Source organism: Vulpes vulpes, unplaced genomic scaffold, assembly GCF_048418805.1.
Source record: "Vulpes vulpes isolate BD-2025 unplaced genomic scaffold, VulVul3 u000000657, whole genome shotgun sequence".
Classification (NCBI taxonomy): domain Eukaryota; kingdom Metazoa; phylum Chordata; class Mammalia; order Carnivora; family Canidae; genus Vulpes; species Vulpes vulpes.
In genome coordinates, this window is record NW_027325810.1 from 703,348 (window position 1) to 718,417 (window position 15,070).

Sequence of the window (15,070 nt, forward strand, 5' to 3'; positions counted from 1 at the left end):
CATTCTCTTGTGGGCCCCCCTTGGGACATTGCTAGGTGTAGAATTCAACAAATACTCAGTAAGTGACACCGAATGGCAACCACAGTTGCGTCGGTCCGAGTGGTAGACCGATTGGTGCTGCACTTCCTGGCTGGTGTCACATGCCTACGTGTATGCGGTGAGACATCCCGCTGCCAACCACCCTGAAGTCCCTGGGCACTGTGAGTGCCCCGGACCACTGTCTGAACACCAGCCGCCTGCCCTACTCATTTTTTGGAAGCCACCACGCACGGTCATTAGTGTGTTAGTATATGCAGGGGGTTAAGTGACACCTTCATTAAAGGGATAATAGAAGCGAGAGACGGAGAAAGGAGAAGAGAAAGAAAGGGGAAGGAGAACAATAATAATAATGACCTGCACCATTCATCAAACACCCCCTCTATGCCAGATGTTTTACAAACGTTATTACTCATCATGACGCTACGAGATTACATTACTCCCACTTAACGGATTAGAACAGTAGAGCTCAGGGAGGTTCAAGGACTGTCAGATCTTCATCATCAGAAAAAAAGCAGGCCTGGGATTCACATGAGACCACTGCGCCGTGCTGCTTGCATGCAGGGGGCGGGGAAGGGGCAGTGCTGGGAAGACCAACGCTCAGCTGCTCTACGCGCAACGTCCGTGTACCCAGCGTATGTGCCATGCGCACTGCCCACAGCACTTGGTCAACATCTGTCTGTGTTTCCTCAATATCCTGCTCTCCCTCTCACTTCCCTCCCAACCTTGCCCTAAGAAAAAAGATGCGTTCCAGATTGCTGCCCCCAGCTCCTCAACGTCTCCCCCCCAGTTTCCTGTTTGAAAAATCCTCACCGCCTCGGGGATGGTGGGAAGTCAACACTGGACAGTAATGGCCCTCCCCAGAGATTTCTGTAAGGATTTCGGAGCCAGTGTTGAGTGGGTGAGCAAAACCATGGCTTCACGCTTTCCAAAGAACCTCAGCAGACTTCTCACAGTGGCCAGGAAGTGGGGGCAAATGAAATGACAGCTCGGAACCCCGGAGGCCTTAACCTCTCCCTCTTAAATTAATTGAATGCCATCCTTTCAGATGACTAGAGTCTCCGTTCCCTGGCTGGTGCTACTAGGACCTCAAGTCAGTAGCCTGTCTCAACATACAGAGATGACACTACGGATGATGGTAGTGTGGGTGACAGCAGTGGGGATCAGCCCCGATGAGGCCCCCAAATCCTCCAGGCAAAGGAGACATGCGCTCAGGAGGGAGAGGTGAGGAAGACCTGAGGCCCAGTAGGAGCCAGGTCAGCAGCCAGGAATGCTCTCCATCGAGAAGACTGAGGATCCGGTCGGTCCTGCGGGCAGTGCGTGAGCACCTATCCTGGCCCTAGGACGTATAGAGACATGTAATGAGCTCTCTATTCACCAGAATCCTCAAGGAAGACACTGCATGTAGGGGACCCAAAATTCTAAGCTTGAGGTAAGAGGAGGGAGCCTCCAGGGGACGCGGCGGAGTCCCAGTAGGTCATGGCCAAGCTACTTTGTTAAAGACTCAATCCTGTTAACTACAAAGGCTTTCCTGGTACAAACGAGCTGTACAAGCTGGGGACAAGCAGGAAGAGCCACTGCTCGCTGTCACCCAGTTCTCCTCCTCCCATGTGTCCGTTGCCCTCATTGCTCAGAAGGGGGTCTGGTTGCTTTCCCTGCCCAGAGTGGCCACATAGCTCTCTTCAGCCGTGATGATGGGCAGGTTGCAGAACATACTCTTATAATATTGTCATTGGCATCTTTGTACCCCTTAAATGTCAGGGCCCCGAAAGAAACCCCCGAAGACCCCCTGGTTGCCACCCTCTGCCGGGAATTGGTGTGCCTGACCCATCACACCCTCCCTCCTTGGGTGGGTACCATTCAGGGCCGGGGCATCAACGAGACCGCCAGCACGCTGGGTGCGGGCCATACTGACCCATCTGGGCAGCACCATCTCCTCTCACCTGCACGTGGTTGCATGGGCAGATACAGGATTCCACGCACGAATGACTGGATGAATGTAAGAGTGAATAAATTTGCAAGACAGCAAATTTGCTACCTGGGCGGTGAGAGAGGAAACTGTCACTGGAGGAACATTTTTTTTTCTCTCTGTATAAAGCAGGCACCACTGAAAGGGGAACCCCTCAGTCGGGATCACGCTCTAAGTAACTGAGCTCTTCTGCCCAGAAGGACACATCATGGCTCAGACGGAGCCGTCCTTGCAAGGGCCCATCACTGTGGTGACTATGGCCACGCTCCCAAGGTGCTTCTGGAGAACAGGTCGCCAGAGATTTCCACTGACTTATTCTTTCTTTTTTTTTTTTTTTTTTTCAGATTATCAAGGAGGTCCCTCCGCCCCCTGCTGAGGAAAGTGAGGTAAGTGACTGGAGCTGGGTGCAGCCAGGTGGAGCGGGTGGTCAAGTGGAGCAGAGAGCTGGCGGGGCTGGCCCAGCACTCAGGCCCCCGCAAAGCAGAGCTGAGTCGGGCCCAGGCTCCCGCTGCACCTGAGGGAGCCGCGAGGGCAGCCTTGGTCCTTCCCGAAGCTGAACCGGCAGCCGCGACCGAATGGTTTGGGAGGGAGGATTCTCCACCTGCAAAGGTGCAAACACAAGGATGCTCCTCGATACAATTTTCTCCTCTAAGACGGGCCCTTTAGGTTTCTCTCTTCCCTGCAGGGACCTATGCTTCATGTGCGTAGATCAGGGCACATTTGATACATTCTCCAAACAATTAGGGATTCCAGGAACAGCCCGCCGGGGAGGTATTCCATTTTTCTTTAAGACAATGTTACCTAAAGATTTGCCAGGCCGTAATAAAAATATGTTGGCAGATATGCTAACATGCTGAACTTGCTCTCCTCAAATCCTCATCATTTAAAGGAGGAGAAAGCATCTTAGACTCTGCCACAAATTGTCCACTAAGCAGTTCTGGTGCAAGCTTGGCCTGGGGTAAAATCTGGCAGAGACGTTAAAGGCTGCCGGTGAAGAAGGAGCACCCCGGGCAGGAGCGCCCGGCTGAAAGCTTTCCTGCTCCTCTGAGCGCTCCCGAAGCAGCGGGCCTCCCGGGATGCGTCGCTCACCAACCTGGAAGCCAGGGTACAGGACTGAAAATGTAGCGGAGTCAAAAGCTAGAGACGTGAGAATTCAAGTTCATTGCCCGCAGTCCCTCAAGTCTGTGTGCGCTAACCGAGCGCAACCCCCTCACCGTTCCTGTTCCCTGTGCCTTTGTCCAGTTGCCTGCAGACAGAGAGAATCATGATCGAATTTAACATTCCACGGGGCTGTTCTCGCCTGAACCATATGCTCGTAAGCCAAGGGATTTAATAGCTGCAATCAATTAGAGCACATATTGCTGGAATGCAAACTTTCTGCCCAGAAATCAAGGGAGGAAATTACATTGCTTTGCAACGAGGAGGGAGGGGGGGAAAAACCCTCTTTACATCCACAAAAGGCTTCCTCTTAATCCTCCAAGAGAAAGCACCATGGCGAGTTCCAGCTTGGCTGTGTTTCTCTTGTGTGCAGCTGTCTCCTGCTCCCAGAGGGAAATAGGGCACGAAGCTTCTGCTTGATGAAGGGTCTCTGTTTGGCCTGAGGTGAAGAATGTTCCCTCCCCCTCCTTTGTGTTCAGTTAGGGGCGTTTAGTTGTCTCTCTTTCTTCTGGTGCTGACTTTGTGTTTGCCTTTGGAAGGTGGCCTGGCAACCGCTGTGGTCGAAATACGTGGGGGGACTTAGGTGCGAGACTGTGGGATGTGACTGACCCAAAACCACCGAATTTCAACTAATCTTTCTATAGAAGTCCTGCTTTCACCTGAAGAAGACACACCTGGTTTCTGAAACAGAAGGACAACCTTGGGGGACTCGAGGTCTAAAGGGTTGTGTTAGACCTGAAGGGTCTGGCCGGGGCAGGCCGCAGGCTGCGCTGATGATCACTCAGCCTGTGGGTTGGCTCTGATGGTTCCTTGGTGTTGGGAGTCAAGCAGCCCGTATCTCCTTCTTTTTTTTTTATTTTTTAAAGATTTTTATTTATTTATTCATGAGAGATACAGAGATAGAGGGAGAGGCAGAGACACAGGCAGAGGGAGAAGCAGGCTCCATGCAGGGAGCCCGACGTGGGACTCGATCCCGGGTCTCCAGGATCATGCCCTGGGCTGGTGGTGGTGCTAAACCACTGAACCATCCAGGAATCCCCCCAAATCTCCTTCTTAAGACGTTTCAGCAGGAAAAAAAAAAAAAGGAAAGAAAGAGATTCCCCCAGGGAACAGATAACATAATTTAGCCCTACAAAGGATCTTACACTGTGCCCTGAAAATCATGGTCTGGATCTAGACTTCTAGAACCTTCTCCACACCAGCTTCCTGCATTCACATCCCACCAGCCCTTCAGGCACAGCTCCTGTGCTGCTTATCTCCACAAAACACTCCGGAATTCTCCCCATCAGGACCAGTTTTTCATTTCGGCTTCCTCCGCCTTCCAGAGTACGGGACGGACCTTTTCTTCTGCATCAGAGTTCAGGATCATTAGCCACTTGAAGGTCGGGATCTAAATCTCACTAATCTTGGGCTTATCCCCAAAGAGCTTCTCGCAGCGTGTGACCCTCAATCAACGGCCCTGCCATCTATGGGAACGGGTTCAGCATTAATGATCCGAACTTCCATCCGTTCTATAAGCATCAGATCCTAAGGGAGACATCTCTGCTATGTAAATAGTAGACGCAGCACGAACACGACTTCCTAACGAGCCCCCTCCACGGTAGGGGATATTGAAATGCGGGACATAAAAAAGCGTGAGATTCCGTGCAGCCACCACTGATCCTTCTGTTCAAGGAGAAGACAGGGAAAGCGGACTTGCAATGTCAAGACCTCGATGACAGCAAGAAAGCTCAGTTTTAACGACCCGGGGGGGGGGGGGGGGGCGGGTTCCTGGGTTGAGTCTTCTCTAACTGGCAGCAGAGGGAGCAGCGTTCCTCGCAAAGCCTCCGGCTACTCCAGCTTGTTGGCGGTTTAAGGGGAAGCCAGTAACCGAGGGCTCCATCTGCGGCTCTAGTTCCAAGTCACCTTTCATGGATTCTGGGGCTGTGTGGGGCGGGAGGGCCAAGGCTGGATGCACAGTAGAGGCATTGACCGCGGGCGGCCCTACAACCAACAGCAAGCCCCTGGCGCTGAGTCACGAGCTTATTTCCAGGTTCGTGACCATGCTCGTTCGCCCTAACTTCTCTGTGCGAGAACTTTTTAGGCGGCAAAACCGAGCTGTGGGAAAAGCACCTAAGTTGTGTAGGGCCAGACACACTGAGCCCCTTCACAGCTGGGTCTACAAGGCCAGCCGGAGTAGCCTCCCGTTCTGCAGGGGTTTAGAGCCACGCAACTGCCAGGCATCGTCTCTCCAGTGGACATGGAACATGCACTCTCATGCGTGCTCACGCCCACCCACCCCCACACACGTACGCTCCAAGCAGAAATCCTAGAACATGCCCAGAATTCAGTATTCTCTATTCCAATAGTTTAAAAAAAGGAACACTACGGAAAAAAAAGAAAAAAGGTAAATTCACTCTTCTTCGTGTTAGAATCCAGGACAGTCCTGGCACCGTCCTTAATCACTGCGCGGACGTGAACAGATCTGACGTGGGGTCGTGACATGTTAAATGCAGCTCAGACTGGGAAGCTGGTAGCTTAGCCGCCACAAAGACGAGTGTCGTTGGATTTCTCCGACCTGCCGGTTCGCTGCTAGGAGTTCCTCCCCGAGGTGACACTGAGGGTGACCTCTCGGCTTAGCCCCAGAGACCTCGGAAGAGACGCTTCTACTTGGGGATCTGCGCTGCAGGGCCTGGTGGGCCTGGGAGTTTCGGTGGCCTGGGTCCTGTGTCGTCACCCACACAGAGCACGCTCTTCTATCGGTGCAGACGATCTTTTCGGCAGCTTTATTCTTTTTGTTCTCTTCATTTTTCTCAAAATACAACAGTCTCGCGGCGGCTCAGCTGCAGTCGCTTGAGAGAGTAAATGAAGGAACAGACGAATAAAGGGCCCTGGCTTGCCTGTCCCGAGGGCGGGAGCTGGGTCACGGGAGCTGGGTCGCGGTTCCGCTGGAGGCCAGGCGCACCTGTGTCCTCGGGCTCCGTTCGGTTACTGGTCCCTTTCTGCAGGCAGAGCAGTGCCTCGGGCCCGGGATCCTGGGCATCAGGGGGCATGGGGGGGGGGCAATGCAGAAGAGCTGCTGCTCTCAGGGACACCAGCGGGAGGCAGGAGGCAGTGCAGTCGGGAGGTGGTGGAGTGCAGTGCCGGGCGCCAGGGCCCCTCTTAAGGCCCCCTGCTTAGGGCCCCCCCTTAGGGCCGGGCCAGTGCGAGCGCGGGCTGGGTGGCGCTGTGGGCCCGGAGCAGGGCTGCTGGGGACGGGCGGGCAGAGCGGCACCTGCCACCCGAGGAACACGCTCGCCTCCCCGGCCCGCTCCTGGTCCCGGCCACCGCTGCCTTTGGAGTTTAAGCGCCCCGTCCCCAGGGGAAGCCAGCCCGCCCCCGTGGCTGCGGTGGCTCCGGGCTCCACGGGATCCTCCTCTGGCTCCTGCCCTACCCCGTGTCCTCACCTGCTAACCGGTGCCCTGCACAACACCCTCCGAGGTCCAATAGTGCAGGCGCAGGTTAGGGTGCAGGTACCCCCTCAGCCCCCCCCCCCAGGCGGGCCTGGCAGTCGCCCTCCGTTCCTGCCACTTGGCTCCTGCAGTGCAGGCGGCCTTGGCCAGCCTGTCCTTGGCGGATGCCAGAGGATCGGTCTGTGTGCCGGCGGCTCTTCCCACCCCGCCACGTCCTCGAGGGCAGTGTCACCGGGGCCCAGGACACACTCTGCACCTCATCCCATGTGGAGATTCGCTTCAGGTGCCACTGAGGTTCTTAGCTGGGATGCTGGGGACGGTGATCTCACCCCATCAGCTTTGGGCCACAAGAAAAGACACATCAAAGATTCCCTTCTCTTCTGAAGATTGCAAAACCCTCCGGCCTCTAGAATGTGTAAACAGAGCCATGGTAACTGCAGGGAAATTCTGACTCTCCCTTCGGTCAGACCCTGGGCCTTTGTGTTGTCTTTGCTGTTGTTGTTTGAGCTTGGCAGGCAAGCCCGGGTCAGGGGATGACACGGCAGGCTTGGTGGAGCAGATGAGGCCCTGGCATTTCCTGTTGTGGGAAGGCCAGCGCCTGCTGCACATGCTCGGGAGAGCGGAGACCAGGGCCTAGGGCAAGTCCTTGGTGGGAGGGAGGGCTTGAGGAAGGGCAGGGGACGGGGCATCAGGGACCAGGACAGGACGGCAACTCCACCGGTCCCTTCGTTTCTCCAGATCTGACTGTGCAATGAAAAGGCTCCAGGAGTGGTCTCCAATGTTCTTAAAAAAAAAAAAATAGGAGACTCATAAGACCATTTCAGTTCCCTATTGAATAAAACAGCATTATTTTTGGAGTTTCTTATGTTCTTGGTGCTGCTGTGTTGAGTTTTGGGTCATAGCATTTCATCGATCTCTCTTGGAAAACTTGACGAGACCAGCGGTGAAGCCGTAGTTCATAGCTGACCCACAGGCACCCACCTAGGGATCGTTGAGCCCCAGGTCTGAGATACCGGAGATACCTGAGGCTCTGGGTTTAACATCCTAAGCCTTCCAAAATTCTATCAAGAGGAAAAATACTGTGAACTTATATTTGGGGCCCTTTGGTTTTATTACTTTATCACGTCTTACAGTTGTAAAGCCTCAAAAATAGCAGTACGAGGGGAGAGAGGTAGAAAAGTAGCCTTCGTGGGGTACCGTCAAATGACTGGGACAGCAAAACCCAACGGACAAAACCCAGACCTTTGCCAACACTGAGGAACAAATGTTCCTCGAATGCAGCTGTGCCACCCAGGAGCTGGGTGACCTGAGTCCCTGAACCGGTCTCTTCCTTAAATGGACCTAATAGCACCACCTACCACGCTGCCCACTGTGAGATGAGGAGGTTGATGCGTGTAGAGCACTTGGAAGAGCGACTGGCACATGCATCGTCAGGGCTTCATAATTCAGCTGCTGCTTATGGCGGGTTTGGTCCCCGCTCAGTGACCACCTCCCATGCGCCAGGCTCCACTCGGGACCTAGGATACCAGGGGCGACGGATCCACTGTGCCTTCACGGCTCACCGTCCCATAGTGAAGGGGGACAGATCTGTTTCTAAAAGGCAGACAGACCAACCCAAGTATTAGCTGCCCAGATGTTGCACATGCCCTGGTCTGCTGCGATCATGTCCTTTAAGGCGTATAAAACGTTTAAAATTTTTTTCAAAAGAAGCCTGCCCGTCCCAAGCACAGCAGGTCACCCAGAGAGTCTTCTAATGCGTCAGTTGTGTGGCTGCTTTGCTTGGTCACCCCTGGGTCCCTGTCCCGCTGGCCGCTTGACCGTGCGAGGCCCCCTTCCACACGCTGAGAGTCGGCCCCACCTGGGACTCCACTCTGAGCCCCTGACGCGCTGGTCCCGCCAACGCAGGCTGCGGGAAACAGGCCTTTGTTCTGAGCAATTTTGGCCTCTTTGGCTTCCTCCTCGGCTCTGCAGAGATCCTTTTCCAGCTTCCTTTCTTTACCCAGGAGATGAATCCTGCCACCACCCTGCAGCCCGTCCACGAGTGTAGGTGATGGTGTTTTTCTCCCCTCCACAGGATTAACTACAGGGCTGAGTTAAGGAGCAGTTTTGCTAATTATCCTTCCCGTTCCCATCCATAAAGTTCCAAGTTCCTCTTGTTTTCTCCATTCATCTTAAGAAGTACAAGAAGGGCCAACTTCCCGTCACTGAGCCATAAGTTGCAGACACTGAGTTAACTGCTCTATTTCAATGGTTTCATTTCATTTGTTTGTAAACTCAACAGATAATTCTTGGGTACCTCCCGTATGCTAGGTGCCATTCGAAAGGCTAAAAATGCAATGGTAAACAGGACAAATAAACAGAAGCTTCCATGGAACTTACATTCCAGCCTGGACAGACCAACAGTAAATAAATACGAGGCCATGGTGGGATCCATTACGGAAACTGAAACAGATTGATGGGATGAAGAGACTGGGGCTACTTCAGAAGGACGTCGTCCAGGGAAGGCCTCTGAGGAGCCATAGGAAGGAGCCAGCCAGGAGAAGGGCAGGGGGACAGCATTCCTGGGACAGCTTGTTCACAGTCCTCAAGACAGGAATATGCTCAGTCTTTGAGGGAGAGAGAGGGGGGCAAGCAGGCTGGAGTGCAGGGAGGCGGACGGAGCGTGCTAAGGAAGCAGGCTGGGGAGGCGAGCGAAGGCCCGAGCTCGCAGGACAGAGCTGGGCTCGGGGGTTTCCTCTGCTGCTCCGTGAAGACCGGACTGGAGGCGAGGAGCACGACAGGGTCTTCCAGAAGTAAAGTCAACAGAATTTGCTGGCAAGCTGAGATGCATTGGGGGAGAGAGGATGTAAGAGTGGCTCCAGGCAGCGGGGACAACCATAGGAGCAGGTTTAAGATAGGATGTGGGATCCTCGAGATGGTTATTAGCCCCCACCCCGGAGACGTCAATGTCAAGTCAACATTTGGGTTCAGAACAGTCGGGGATGAAGATATAAAGTCATCAGCTCTAGATGGGATTAGACGGAAGAGGAGGGATGTACGAGGGAACGGCCCCCAGGACTGTGCCACCACCTAACCAGGTAGTTCTGCTTTGACCCCCCACTCTACGGTTAAGGGAGGTAAACCCAGAAAGGTTCGGTGACTTGTCCCAAGGAAGGCCCCAGAAGCTCTGGGGAGTAACCCAGGCAGTCGACTCCCACCCACTCTGCCAAAGTGGACGCAGACATGGAGCAGTTGTGCTTCGCCCCCTTCATGTATGGCGATCTTTCTGCAGGAGGAAGACGATGATGGTCTCCCCAAGAAAAAGTGGCCTACGGTAGATGCGTCGTACTATGGTGGGCGAGGCGTTGGAGGCATTAAAAGGATGGAGGTGAGAACACCGCTGCATGTACTCACATCTATTTTCGGGCTGGCAAACTGGGTGAAACTGGTGAAGACTCACACCTGAGGTCTGACGGGGATGTGGATCATTAGGCATCCGGTGGAGAGGTGGCACGTATACCCCCGTTAACTGGGCACCCCCGTATGTCGCCCACCACAGAGTCAGAGTAGTTCTGCTCAAACTCATCTGCCCAAACCCCCCGATGGTTTCCTCTCTCACTGGAATGAAATCCCAAGTTCTTTCTTACCCGGGCCTGTGGGGCCTGGGCACGTGCTGTCCCCGCAGCCTGGAGAGCTCCTCCCCTAGACCCCATCTGCCCGGCTTGCTCTCTCTACCCCTGCAGCCCTTCCCCTTTGCCTTCCTCCATGCCCTCCTCTTCCCTGGCCCTCAAAACCCAAAGGAATTGGGGAGTGGGGAGCACTCAACAGCACACATCACGCATGTACATATGTATGATGCCCATTCCCCGGGGCCGTCACACTTTATTTTCTCATTTTGCTTTATTATCCGTCATTTATTTCAGGTTCGTTGGGGAGAAAAGGGTTCCACCGAAGAAGGCGCTAAGTTGGAAAAGGCAAAGAATGCCAGAGTCAAGATGCCGGAGCAGGAATACGAATTCCCCGAACCTCGAAATCTCAACAACAACCTGCGACGGCCCTCTTCGCCCCGGAAGTGGTACTCCCCGATCAAGGTATGCCCCTTTCTACCCAGAAATCCATCATCACGCCGGATAAAACACTTCCATAGTAAGAATCAGACTCTCAACGTGATGAGATACCAAACGAAATTCCAGATTATCACAAAGGAACACATTTCTAAAATCACGGACCTCTAAGAACAGGTACTCACTCTCTCCGTTCCCACAGTATGGAAGTTGGGAGTAGGCTGTTTAAAATCACCACGGCAACCTAGCGGCACGCAAGGGGTCGGTGAGTGGGGAGACCGGGGTAGTGACCCCGGAAGACGGCCACGCGTCTCTGTGACACCTCCCCACGTGCTCGGCAGGCAGGCCCACTCCCTAACCAAAGTGGCAGCTTCCCCTGGAGGCCTTATCCCTCTTCCTCTTGCCGCGACACGAGCCCATTCCCTTTATCCAAACCTCCTGCCCGTGTGTCAGGCACTGGCCATGGAGCTCACACTCGCTCTCCCAGTCATGAGCAAAACCCCTTTTTTCCTCCACTATCTCTCTTGCCCCCCACAGCTCCAGGACTTAAACCTCTTTGGCTTATTAGAAAGTGTCCGTGAGCCAGAGAGGGTCAGTAATGCTGCCTGAAGGCTTCTTTCCTCTTCCTCTTGATCTTCCTCTGCTTCTACACTGCAGACAGAAACTGGGCCCATTGCAAGGCCCCAATGGAAGACCCCATGGAAGAGCCAGCTCTCACCACGCACATGCCCCCGTGCGCCCACGCGGCTTTCCCCCTCTGCCGACGAGAGCAAAAATAACATTCATCATTCACTACGTTACGTGCTAACCTTAGAGCAGCCCTTGTCCTATGAAATCAAAGGAAATAACCATGTGAAACAATGGAGAGAGGCGTCCTTGGTAGTCGCCCCTTCTCGGCCAAGCTGGCTAGCTCGTGCTCACACTAACTGCGGGGTGTTTTCCCCTTCGGTTTGCTGTGTTTAAAGCGAGGAGCTTCTTTTTTGAGATAGGTCCCTCCCCGCCGCCCCGCCCCCTCCGGGCGATGGCTTGAACTCTGGAAAGATGTGGGCGAAACGTTGCTCGCTTGCCTAACAGCTGTTTGCATCTAATTATTTTCTCATGCACAACATGCAGTGGCGTGCGTGTGTGTGCAGACAGGAAGGAGCCAAGCAGAGGCTCCGAGATGGACAAGAAAGGGAATTTTCTATTGTGTCGTTTTTAGGAATCTGTACCTTGTGACTAACCCACGACATACTTGGTGACAGCCAGGTTGTCATTCCTGTAATCTTGGATTTTGAAAGAACGTTAATTCTGTTTGAGGAATCCAATTTCTGCTCGAGAGAGCATGTTCCTCCTCTACGAACTGGTGGCTTAGGACCGAGTTTTATGAAATAAATAGGGGGACGAACGACCAGATTTAGGAATCTAAAAACACTTGGAACTGGTATCCATTCAAAGCGAGGATTTGTGGCGCACCTAGGACGTGCTGGGACCTGCCAGATACTCCGCACCCAGGTTCTCCAGCCTGGGTGAGTATCAGCGGAACCCTGAGAGCTTTCACAATGCAGGTTCCCAGGCCTAATGCCTTAGAGCCTCACAAAAGGCTTTCAAAGGCACACAGGCCGTCACCACGTGCTTACTTTTCCTCATCCGGGGAGCCCCTTTTCCCCCCAGCACCCCTTTTTTTAACATCCAGACTCCCTAAGCCATAGCCCTGTGTTGCCTCCATTTACTCCCCCCCACCCCCCACAGCCCCTGCTCTTGGGCCTCTCCCTTGTCACTGTGTTGAGCTGCTGGTTCTCATCGCGTGGCCCCTGGACCAGCAGCATCGGCCTCCCCCAGGAACTTGCTGGAAATGCACATTCTCAGGCCCAACCCAGAACTACTAAATCAACAACTTTGGGGGTGGGGCCCAGCAGGCTGGGATTGAACAAGCCCCGAGAAGACACTGTCACCACAGGTCCCAGCCAGGCTTCTGTAGGAGGGTCCCCGAGGGCAGGAACCTTGGCACCTGGCCAAGAGACCGTGAGCATGACCCCAGCCATGTGCCAGAGGTCTCCGCAAGCAGACCCACGTGAGCGTTCACAGCCCGTTGTCCCCTCAGACACAACCGCTGGATTAATGTGAAGTAGGAACTCACAGGGACAGCCAGGTGGCAATGGGAGCTCTTGCACCCTCAGGCCTAGGGGACAAGGAGGGGAGATGGTGCCATTGGAGCCAGTGGCCAGGAGGAGAGGCCACCCAGTGGGAGCTGTGGCCATAGAGAGGGAACCAGCCGTCTAAACCTGCCCTGCCACCTGTTTTTATGCGGCCCACAAACTAAGACTGGTTTTTCTCCTTTTTAAATGGTTCTGTAAGTTCCCTGTACTATTCCACAGTTTGTCTCTAGAGCTACAAAGCTACAAACCCTAGAATATCTACTTTTTTGGACCTTTACAGAAAACGTTTGCAGGTCTCTGTCCTATAAGAATGCAGCCGCTGGAGAAGGCAGGGGGTCAGGGAGGGAACAGAAGGAATGAATCTCCCGACCTCTCCCCTGTCTTGCCTCAGGGCCGTCTGGTACCACCTGTTGGCCAAACCAAAGGAAAGCCAGGTGGTGTTATCTGTAGGCCGTCGGGTGCTGGGCAGAGAGCTGGGAAGGCAGAGGAAGGCCGAGAGTGGATGGGGGCCGGCAGGTCATGGAGCACGACCAGTCTACCCTCTGCCCCGCCGTAAACAGGGAGAAGCCTCCCACCTCCTGCCAGACTTTTAAGGGATACTGGGGGGACTCTTTGTTGCCCCCAATGGAAGTGGTCAGAATCATAGACATCTTTAAACGTATCGCACCTGACTTGCTTTTCGCATGTGTTTCCTGAACTAGATGTGGGGAGCGGTGAAGCAGGTGAGCGCATTTGCTAAGCAAACCGAGCGGGGACTCATGGGGGAAGTCCACCATGGGCTTCTCTCCACCGCTCCCCAGTCTAAGTCCGGGCACTGACCACAGCAACCACACCTCACCCTCTCCTCATTCCAGCCTCATGACCAGGAAATTTTCCGATATTTGGCCTTCATTTTCCTTTGCTTGGTTTTCACCCCCTGGATTTACAGCGCCCCATGCTTCTCATTAAATTCGGACTGACCATTTCAGACAAGTTAAGTAATGCCCAGCTACATGGCCTCCAGATAGATCAAAACCGGGGCTGTTGTCAGGTTTGCTGGAAGGCTTGCAGCCTGCATAGAGAAACCATTTTCTCCCTTCCCAGTAGCTCCTCCACATGACTGGAAATGACAGGAATGACAGCCGAAGGACAAAAGCCAGACCCGGGATGGCCAGGCAGCCGGGCTGCTCTTGGCAAGAGAGCCAGACGGTGAAGGGGCAGGGTCAGCCCGTGCTACTCGCGGGGCCTGGAAGGGGGTGGTCTTCTGTCCTGTTCTTTCCCCGGCAGGCCAGCTTCATCCCTGGCCTCAAAGCACCTTGACCTCGTAACCAAGCAGCGTTTGGTCATGAAACTGCACATGACGGACTCTACGTAGCCCAGGAAGACGCACCAGAGACTTAAGTGTTGTCAGATGGGCTGTTGAAGTCCAACAGACTTTTTTTTGTCCCTCTCTGGCTACTTTTTATAATAGCTCCAAATTTTTTTTAAACAAAGCCCAAAACTAAAAAAAAAAAAGCACAAAGCATCTTGTGTGAATGTCTGCGAGTGTGTGAGTGTGTGTGTGGGTGTCCGTGTTTCCGACATTATTCACTTATTTCTCTTGAGGAGAAGCGTGGGTCACAATATTCACCCGTGTTCTGGGGTGTAAAAGTTCCGGGGTTAGTCTGCGACGGGCCTGTCGTTGGGCTACCCTCGGATTCTCTCCCTCTGACCAACTTCCAAGCAGCTAAGGCAGACAGACCCGCAGAGGAGACACAGCTGTTGCCCGGCCAAAATTCTAAAAAGGAGAGAAAAGGAAGATCGGCCACAAACCCCAGGCACCAGGATGCCACAGAGACATTCCCGGCCCTGTCTTACTGTTTAGGAAGGAGGAAAAAAAAAAAAAACGAGCTGACCTGGAATTCCCGTTTGCCCGCCCTCGTGGATTAGGTGGTCGGAGCCCGAGGTGTGCTTCGGGAACCTGGAATTGGTAAATGTCTCATGTTTTAGTCAAGATGTGTCCACCTGAGATGAAAGAAATCTGTGCCTGAGTGTCAGCGCCTGTCGTCGGACACGGGTCCTGAGGCTGACGGGGACGTGTTTGTTTCTGCTTCCCGGCAACGGTTGGGCAGTTCTCCCGGCGGGGGGAGGGACAGTGTCTGGAAATGCGTCCTATGGAGAGGCCCACGCATGATGGACACTCAAATCTGAGATAAGCTCAAAGGCCCCTTCCTCCCAGACTTGGGGTGAAGCCCAGGGACTGGTCAGGAAAGTCCCCTAAGGCTTTTCCCACCCCTAAGGGATATTATTAATAACCTCCTTAGCTGCTGTCTTGAT

At 53.9% G+C, this 15,070-nt stretch overlaps 1 protein-coding gene across 1 annotated transcript in view; it reads left to right on the plus strand.

Moving 5' to 3' along the window:
* Positions 1–15,070, plus strand: part of ANTXR1 (ANTXR cell adhesion molecule 1) — a 168,587-nt gene that overhangs the window by 106,865 nt on the left and 46,652 nt on the right. Inside the window, exons 17-19 of the mRNA XM_072746172.1 lie at positions 2,350–2,391; positions 9,866–9,961; positions 10,497–10,664. Coding sequence (XP_072602273.1) covers positions 2,350–2,391; positions 9,866–9,961; positions 10,497–10,664 — 306 coding nt within the window. The remainder of the gene's footprint in view (positions 1–2,349; positions 2,392–9,865; positions 9,962–10,496; positions 10,665–15,070) is intronic.